Source organism: Electrona antarctica (assembly GCF_951216825.1).
Source record: "Electrona antarctica genome assembly, chromosome: 9".
NCBI classification, from domain to species: Eukaryota; Metazoa; Chordata; class Actinopteri; order Myctophiformes; family Myctophidae; genus Electrona; species Electrona antarctica.
In genome coordinates this window covers 25,983,762-25,992,836 of record NC_136790.1, presented here as the reverse complement: position 1 = coordinate 25,992,836, position 9,075 = coordinate 25,983,762, and the positions used below count along the sequence as shown (strand labels likewise).

Below are 9,075 nucleotides of genomic sequence, written 5' to 3'. Positions count from 1 at the left end.
TATTTTGCTAGATGTGAACAGTATTGCCAGGGGTGTGCAGAGTATAGCCTCAGTTAGGTAATATACAATAGCTTCAGTGATAGGGATTGTTTCCTCAGGGTATACAGTTTCAGTGGTAAGACTAGGTTCTTTGGGGTAGGATATAGGTAGAAGTAGGCTACTTGAGGGTACCAGCTTCAGTGATAGAGGTACATGTAGGTTCCTTGAGGGTGTCAAAAACTAACCGGCCACAGCCAAATAAATGGAATACTGTCTGTTTTAGCTAATAATGATTGGCAAACCTATTTACTGTACCTTATCAATCTTCAATCTGTGTAAACTTTAACTAATGTTTAAGACTAAAGTTTTAGGCTAAACCAATATAGCCTATAGATATAGAGTTAAGCTAGGCTAAAGATTTATATCCATCTATTAATGTGTCATTCCTTCTATTCATACTGGATACCTACTATAGTGTATGGAAGATCACGTAATTCAGCAGTACAACACACTGCAGGCCAATGGGATATGGAAATTATATCACACATGAGGTGCATTATCAGATCACAGCCTTACAGTAGTTTAGTCTCTGGATGAACATATTAAGTATTCAGCACAGGCCCATGTCTCCAGTGCCACACAGTTAAACAAACACCCACACACGCACAAGCACACGCACACACACAAGCACGCACACACACACACACACGCGCACACACAGCTTATTTCCATTCCATTCCATGTGTCTGCGAAGCAACCATTATATAGGCTCCAATAATGGAACGGCTTTCTGAGCTCCACTGATTTTAATATAATCTGAGGGTGCTGGCCCATGCATTTGGCCCAACCATGTGCAGCGTACTACGGATCAGACGATAACAGAACAGAGACCTATGCTTCAAACTTTTGCTCGTAATCGACCAAAGAGGCATCCGTCTGCATAAAGACGTCAAGACTTTCACGGATCAAGTAGTCCGGTAGGACAAGGGGACGTACTGATCCTGAAAAGCAGGCCGGGCGAACAGTGCTGGAGGTCTTGCACCGCCCCGTTCCAGCCAAAGCACCAACATGTTTTTCACCCTGCCTGAGGTTAATTGCTTTGTTTTTTTCCCCTCTCCTGTGCTGGCTGACATTTAAAAGGCATCCGCCACCAGGTGTAGGAGGTGAAAGATGATGGGGAAATCAATTTGGTTTGTAGTGGGGGAAGGAGGGTGGACGTTCTATGTTTGGCACAATCTGACACCCTCAAGGAACTGATTTAGGGAAAGAACAACTGGAGAGCATTTGGAGGACAGCATGCAGGGACTCATATTTCACTAGATTAGCCGTGATGTGCTTGCATGCTGTGAAGCACGGAACCAGAACACATTTCAACTAAATGCATAACTAGAGTAATATGAGCGGTTCAGAGTATTGCCTCTGAGAGTACACCTGTACCTGTTTGTACTTTAGTGTAGAGGAGTAGTTCAACATCACTGATTCTATAGACTAAAGGATTGTTATTTTGATTTTGTGTCGGTTCTGCATGTAAAAGGACATTATTATTTACTTTCTAAAATTAAATTCTCTTTTATTTTATGAGCTCAGCTGTTATGTCCCCCCCCATAGGCGCCCCTGAACGCATGCTATGCCGCTATGCAGTGCACTCTCATTATGAGAATAAACTCATTTACAATATGCTCCAAAACCCTGTAGGTTTACTGTTTAGACTGATGTTCTGATGGTTTGTTTGTGTTATAATAATGCCACATGACTTTCTTTGTTTGATGTTATGTACAATACAGTATGTATTTGATTTTAACATGATTTCAACTGTATTAAACCTTATCCCTTGTTAAAATATGAAAGGCTGCATTGTAACATACAGTATGGCAACACCACATTGCCCATGTCCCTACATTCTAAGATCTACATGTGTCAGTGGTTCTCCATCTCTTCCTCATGTCTGTCTTTCTGTTCTACCTACTGCACCTTATGTCTGTCTTCTTCTTTGTTGTTTTGTTTTCCCATTGGTACAAAGCTTGGTACAAAGCTCTCATGAAAGGTATGAAGGGGGAATGTTCTCCCTCACCGGCACCTGAATCCTTGCGCATATTCAATTGTTCACTTGCAACATCTTTTAATCGATTATTATATACTTACAGCCATGTTAATTTGTAAAAACATGAACAATGGGGTCATGAATTAAATCTGTCAAATGTACCCAATTCTTCTTATTTTCCACATATAAATGAATCAAGCTGAAGCTGAGGTGGAACACTTCAACACAAGTGGTTGAAATTTGCTCAATTTACCTTTTCTAAAGTTATGTTAATTTAGTGGCTGAAAGCTGCCCTCAGAAAATTACTAGTGGGAATTTGCGTGTTGTTATGTAGGGGAGGTCATCTGAAACTCACTCCAAGTTACTTTACCCACCTTTGCTCCTCCACTCAAAAAGAATAAGAAAAAAATAAAAATAAATACCTAATCAGATAATTGAATCATTCCAGATTCTAGCCTCTCGCATTCTGAAGACATTTTGAAGTGGCAGAACTGAAATCCCTTCTCTCCAAACCCTCTGACTCACTAACATTGCTGGTGTGATATGGTCAACAAATTGAAGCTTGGCAAAGGTGACACCATGGCAGTTTTTTTCAAAATGACAGCTAGATTTATTTAATTAGCTGTAAGAGATCTAATCTTAAAGCATTACAGCAGCACTGGTGCATAGATGTCATTTTGATTTGCTGCTGCCATACTCCAAGGATATCAAACTGGACTATGGTTTCACATTTGCCAGCTGCTATGCTGGTCCTTTTTTATTGCACAGTACATCCTACTGAATTTAAGGGTTATAGAGACATACAGTACATTGGGCCAAACCATGCAGCGATTTTAATCTATACAACACTATATACTAGTGTATAGTACCTGTACCTCTCATTTTTGCACAAGTTCTTACAAATACATGTGTGGCAGTGAGCCCTTTGCACCAGCCAATCTCACTTGCCTACAGTACAGTATATCAATCGATTAAAATTCATTCAGTCATTAAGTGTACACTCATCTCTTGACTTTTCTCCTGTGCAACATCTTTTCAACTCTTGGCTATAGTAAATCTCTGTCTCTGTCTGTACTCGGTACAGGGTTATATCTTTCTAATCTTATCTAATTCCTCTGAGTGTCTTTAGAAAATGACTGAATTTTAGGTTTTGTCAGGGATGTATATAAATTAGGGTGAATTGTTGAGAGTGTTGATGGCGCATCTGCAATTGTACATTTGTACTCTTCCCAGATGCTGGGAAGCTTGGTGTGCAAATGTTTCAGCATGGAGCATGACAGTTTCCTGAAAACTCAGATGGTGCTACTGTACATTGCTGACTGACTACAGTGTAGATTTTGATTTCCCATAGGGAGAGCTGTTTGATAACCTTTGCACATAATTGGACATGTATTGCATAGTCACCAACATTGAGGAGAAATATACCATGAAAAATACCTGTTGTTGGAGTGCAACGTTGCATCCTTCTCTTTGCTCTTGAAATGCCCTTGCTGTTGTGCTACTGGCTTGTTCTGACACTAGAAAGCTAATGCCGGTCGATAGCTCTGTTTTCTTATGCATGAATTCTCTCCCCTCTAGAGAGGTAAGAGACACATGCCATGCTCCGAATTGAGATCAAGCACAATTGTCAACTTGAGCTTTTGCACAACTTCTTCAATGCTAATGCGTTGACAGCATTTGTGTGAAAGTTGGAGGTGTCCTGCAAATCTCATTTCAGAATATGGCTTATAAAAGTAAGCATGTGTTTGAGAATGCATTGGTCTCAGCATCGGTTGAAGGGAAGTATTATATGTCCCACCTAATAAACAGGTCTTACCACGTTCTTCAAAAGCTTCTGTGCACTTAAGTACATTTTGCAGTCGCTTGTGCTGCTATTATTTAGACAGACATGAAAAATGGAACTTGTATTTCAGTTTGGACATGCCAAGGTAACCCTGCCGGTTGTTTAATCAAGGGAATGAAAAACACACGGATTAGATCAACACTTGTTCTTATTGACATCGTTCCCTAACGTGCAGTGTCATTCACTTCTGGGGGTGGGGGTAGGGGGGGATATGGACACCCTTCACTTCCAGGGAGGGGGTAGAGGGGGTATCTATGGACACACTGACGCTGCTGACAGCGTGCGATGACATCACAACGCCTGTTTAACTCTTGTGACCGTTTTTCTTCCCGCCCCGCAGCAGCGATGAGGACAACAAGCCCCTGCAGGGCAGTCAGACGTCGCTGGACGGCGGCGTGAAGGAGAGCGACGACAGCCTGGTGGACTACGGAGAGGGTGGCGACGGGCAGTTCAACGAGGACGGCTCCTTCATCGGCCAGTACACCGTCAAGAAGGACAAAGACGAGACGGAAGGCAACGAGAGCTCTGAGGCCACCTCGCCTGTCAATGCCATCTACTCCCTGGCGTAGCCTGCTAGCACCACTGAGGTCTACACTCCCTCTACAGGATAGGAGGAAAACACACGCTCACGCACGCACACACACACACACACACACACACACACACACACACACACACACATAGATGCACATACCTATGATGATATGACACACATGACACACGATTATACACACAAGAAGAATCACACCAAGGCCTGTCTAAAGACTGTTGTGGGCCATGACTAAGGAGGAAAGCAGTGATGGTTCCTACAAAATGAAGCGAAAGGATTGAGAGTGGAAGTAGACCACGAGCCAGTCATTTAATTTTGTTTGTTTGTTTGTTTGTGGCTCTGAGAAATCGGCTGGTTGAGGTGAAATTTGGAGATACTGAACACTGCTAGTTTTTCTCAATGCTCTGCCCGCCCCACCCACACAGACTTTAAGTGAGCCTTCCGGGCAGCAGGGGAATATACAGTACAAGCACTCTTTAATGTCTCTAGAGATTTTCTGTTTGTTCCGCTCCGAACATTCTCCGCTTCTCTACGCTCTTGTTCTAATCCCAATTACGCACCTGCACCCCACCCACCAACACACACAAACACACACACACACACACATAAACACAAACACCTCTGAGTCGCAAAATGAGCATCCCAGTTAAGTGGATGCAGAGTCCCATCCCCGTCCTGTAACATATCAGCTTAGAAACACCAACTCAGCAGGATGCCGGCAGATATGTTTATCATATTGATATTTCCGCAATGAGAGATCTTTTTTTTTCTTTTGTTCTCCACAGCTGGTAGATGAGTCAATGCATATTACTAAATGCTGTAAACAGTTCTGGCACAGATTGTTGTGCCCTGCAAAACTATGCACTAGCACCACCACCTTCTCCATACTGATTTCCAGTTTAATCTTGTGAAGTTGTGAGCAAAAATGAAAGCTTTTGGGTTCTTTGTCAACCTTCACTGTCACAAGTTAATTATGAGAATTTGCTAAATTCTCTCCTCAGTTTTTGAAGTGGAGTATTGTTTTGTTTTTGTCACTCTATACCTGTTGTGTAGATGAGCAGATATTCAAAATGGCAACAAGTGACGTTTCTGCCACAGCTAGTTTTTAGCACCAAATTTAACTGTCTTAACAGGTGATGTTATAATAACAGTGCAAAACTTGTTTCAAAGCACGGTAGTGTCTTAGTGCAAAGAATAGAGGAGAGGCAATGGAGAGTGGGCTAGTTTTACTTGAGAAACACTGAAGGCCAAAAGCCAAAGTTTTCTCTCTACCCATCTTCATCACACGTCACTCTGTGGATGCTACTTCCTGGTTAGCATGCAGGCCAGCAGGTTGTGATCGTTCTAGCTTGATGTGCACCACTTTCCCTCAACTTTTTATTTTTTAAAATGAAGGGTTCAAGTTGTGAATTATCACAGAAGAAAATGGCAGCATTAGGGTCAGGTAGAATCTATTTTTTGAAGCATGAATATAGCCTACTGTATAAGCCCATATAATTTGCAATTACAGCCACCTCTGAATTAAAGCTAATAAACCAACAATTTAGCAATCACAGAAGAGGAAATAAAAGAAACAAAAGGAAAAAAAAGTAATGAAAGTATAAGTACCATATATTTCCACCAATAGCATCGTTCTAATTCAGTCATTTTGTTAGCTGACTGATGGACTGGCACAGAATCATTTTCTCTTACTTTTACTTTATTCCCTTTTTCATTTGTTGTAACTGTCCAATGAGTGCATGTTGGTTTCACCACATCACTTTGGCACCCATGCGTAGATGTTGCTCAACTGCACTAAATCTCCCATGTTAAATCAAATCGAACTTAACCGTTGACAATTAGTGGATGGAGGTATTTCAGATATTTATTTTATATATCTATTTATTACATTATGTAGATAGTATTAATATATTAGTCCTTAATTTATTAATTGTTCCATAAACATTTTTTGGCCAACTTATTTTGTTTCACACAGACATAGCCAAAAATAAGGATCTTATCTGACACTTTCACTGTAAGTTATGAGATGCGTTCAACAAACACATCTGTATATCAAATCTTTATGACAGACTTCAGAAACATTATTGTCCATCACACATTACAGAAATGAATATATCCAGTTGGCTTTTCTGCTGTACACTGACAGGCTGTCATCATACATTAAAACAGTCATGCTTATGTGTCAATCGTGCTGCTCTTTTAGTATTCATGTTGTATTAATGTTATTCCATGTTGGTATTCGAAATTTATGTATAATATAACTTTTACACATCACAGAAATTTAATATTATTGCTTATTTATTTGGCATACATCCTGTACGTGTGGGGCCTGACGACTGTCTTACGTTTGTAAATATTTAAAAGGTTAATTTCCAAAAGAAAACAAAAATCAGAGTAGAGAGAAAAGATTCATCTGTAACCACCAAGCAAATGTCCTACAGTAGGTGTGTGTGTGTGTTTTGCACCTTTGTAATGATAGCTTTGAATAACAGTTGCACTCTGAAAAAGTAACACGACTCATCTCTCACTCCATGTTGCCCTTTACTTTGACATTGTCTGTAATATATTGTGCAGTTGTGGCAAGTCTGTCAGTCACTTGTTTGACCATGGTTGGAATATATGTTGTGAAAGAGGTATACATTAGATTATCTATGATGTAAATAAGACGTAAGTGCTCCAAAAATATATGGTTGTAGCATTCTGCAGACACCTGTTAAAAGCATTAGGAAAAAAATATGATAATAATAATACTTGCATTCGCTAAGGTGTCAGAGAACAAATTCTCCCCTTCCGCTGTTGTTATTCGGCATTGCTGCCTCTGAAGTCAAACAGACTCCCATGATCCCATATCACATTCCTGCTGTTCCTGCTTCCTGGTGACAGGCGGCCGGTACATTCATTATTTCCTACATACCACGAACTCCGTAACATGAATGGTTTCCTGCAAACCCAGTCTCTTTCTCCTCAAAGCTCCTCAAAGCAATACCTTCTGAGTTTTAATGCAGTTGTTTATTTTTGTTATAATGATGTCTTCTGTTGACTCACCGTGACCTCGGGGGTTGTATAGTTCTAGCACCATGGACAGAGATGTTTCACCAACACACGACACGTGCTGAGGAGCTGTAGCAGAGACACAGCACCTGCCCTTCCTCTGTCCTCAAACAAATGCAAGACAAGTGCTCAGAGAGAGACAATTCACGCATCAACCTTGTGCAACCCAAAAAACAATGGATTGATGTATGTTATTGCTGTGGATCTATAACTTTAGGTCTGAACTTTGTCCTCTCGAGTGCTTTCTTTTAGTTCTGGTCTGAATACCTGCAGCCCCTTCCCCCCTCATGGCCTTCCTCCTGTCCCCAAACGGATCCCAGTGGGGAAATTAGTGAGCTGACGATTTAACTATGAAAAGAGATTTATGCATATTTGCTGATACACAGTGCTTTCTTATGTATTTTTCTTGTGTCTGTATGTGGTGATTTGAGGTGCGCACAGAACCCGGCCATAAACATTTTTTTTACTGTCTGCCTCATCTTGACTTCCACCTCTGTTCCCCCAAAGCAAATCATGGGGGAAAGAAAATGAAAATGTCTATTTATACAGCTTTATGTTTGCATTCATTTAACATGCTGCAAAAAACAATAACTAGGATTTACTATTGTGCACATAACAGTTTTTTAAACCATTGGTCACATGCTGTTTGGCTTTTTTATGAATTCTAATTTTAGCATCTTCTTTTTACTGTGTATCAGAGCAGCTCATCAAGTCTTGCTTCTACACGCAAAATAACAGCTTTTGTAAGGTACATCTAATCAACAGAAAAATGGCATATTAATATATTCACCGTGTATGCGTGTATGATGAGATGTTGCAACTTCTGCTAGAGACGCCTTCTTTATAGTAAAGCTATCTCTTTTTCTCTACCGCCCGACTTCTTGTCTTTCTTTGTCTCTATATCAAAGGTTGTCATCTTTTATTGTCATTCATTGTCTTTACCATTTAACCATTTAACACGTTTTTTATTCCAGATGGGAAATATGGTTTAGAGTTGTGTGTAAATTACTATGTACTAAATAGAACAACCATTATGACATTTTGCCTGCTGTTCAGTTTTTGTGCTGCATATTTGGATACTTTAATCAGTCTGATGGCGGTTTTGGTGATGCTTCACATTGCAATTCCACAAGTTCACTGTATCTCATTTGACCCCTAAATGTAAGCAGTGAAAACCTACATCATAAAAATTTGATTTACTGTATACTGTAGATAGGTATTCCATATAAAAGCTTTTATACCGTCGGAAACCAGACTATTCATGTTATAGTCATGTTTCAGCCCACAAAGAAACCATACCATAACTCTAGACTATTGATTTATCCACAGCAGCCTGGGTGGAGTGGATTACACCATTCCCATTAAACTAACATGTTTGTTGCTCTCCCTTTACATGGAAGACATGCAAAAAAAAAAGATTAATCTATGCATACACTATGAAAGTCATCTTGGCTGCAGTGCACTGTATAACCAAGCCAGAGTGAGAGAAAGCAGCAGAGAGAGACAGTGTGGCGGTAGCGGTGGTGACATGTTTTATTGAAGATGGCCCAGTCCATTCTGCCTTGACCCCCGCAAGGCTAGTAAAAATTAATGTCTCGCCACTCTAAACAC

The 9,075-nt window shown here is 40.4% G+C and overlaps 1 protein-coding gene across 7 annotated transcripts in view; it reads left to right on the top strand.

The window, feature by feature from the left end:
• Positions 1–8,333, top strand: part of nfasca (neurofascin homolog (chicken) a) — a 129,881-nt gene extending 121,548 nt beyond the window's left edge. For all 7 annotated transcript variants that reach the window (XM_079509416.1, XM_079509418.1, XM_079509420.1 and 4 more), the window contains one exon: positions 4,204–8,333. In XM_079509416.1, coding sequence (XP_079365542.1) covers positions 4,204–4,432 — 229 coding nt within the window. In that variant the 3' untranslated portion in view covers positions 4,433–8,333. The remainder of the gene's footprint in view (positions 1–4,203) is intronic.
• The last annotated feature ends 742 nt before the right edge of the window (positions 8,334–9,075 follow it).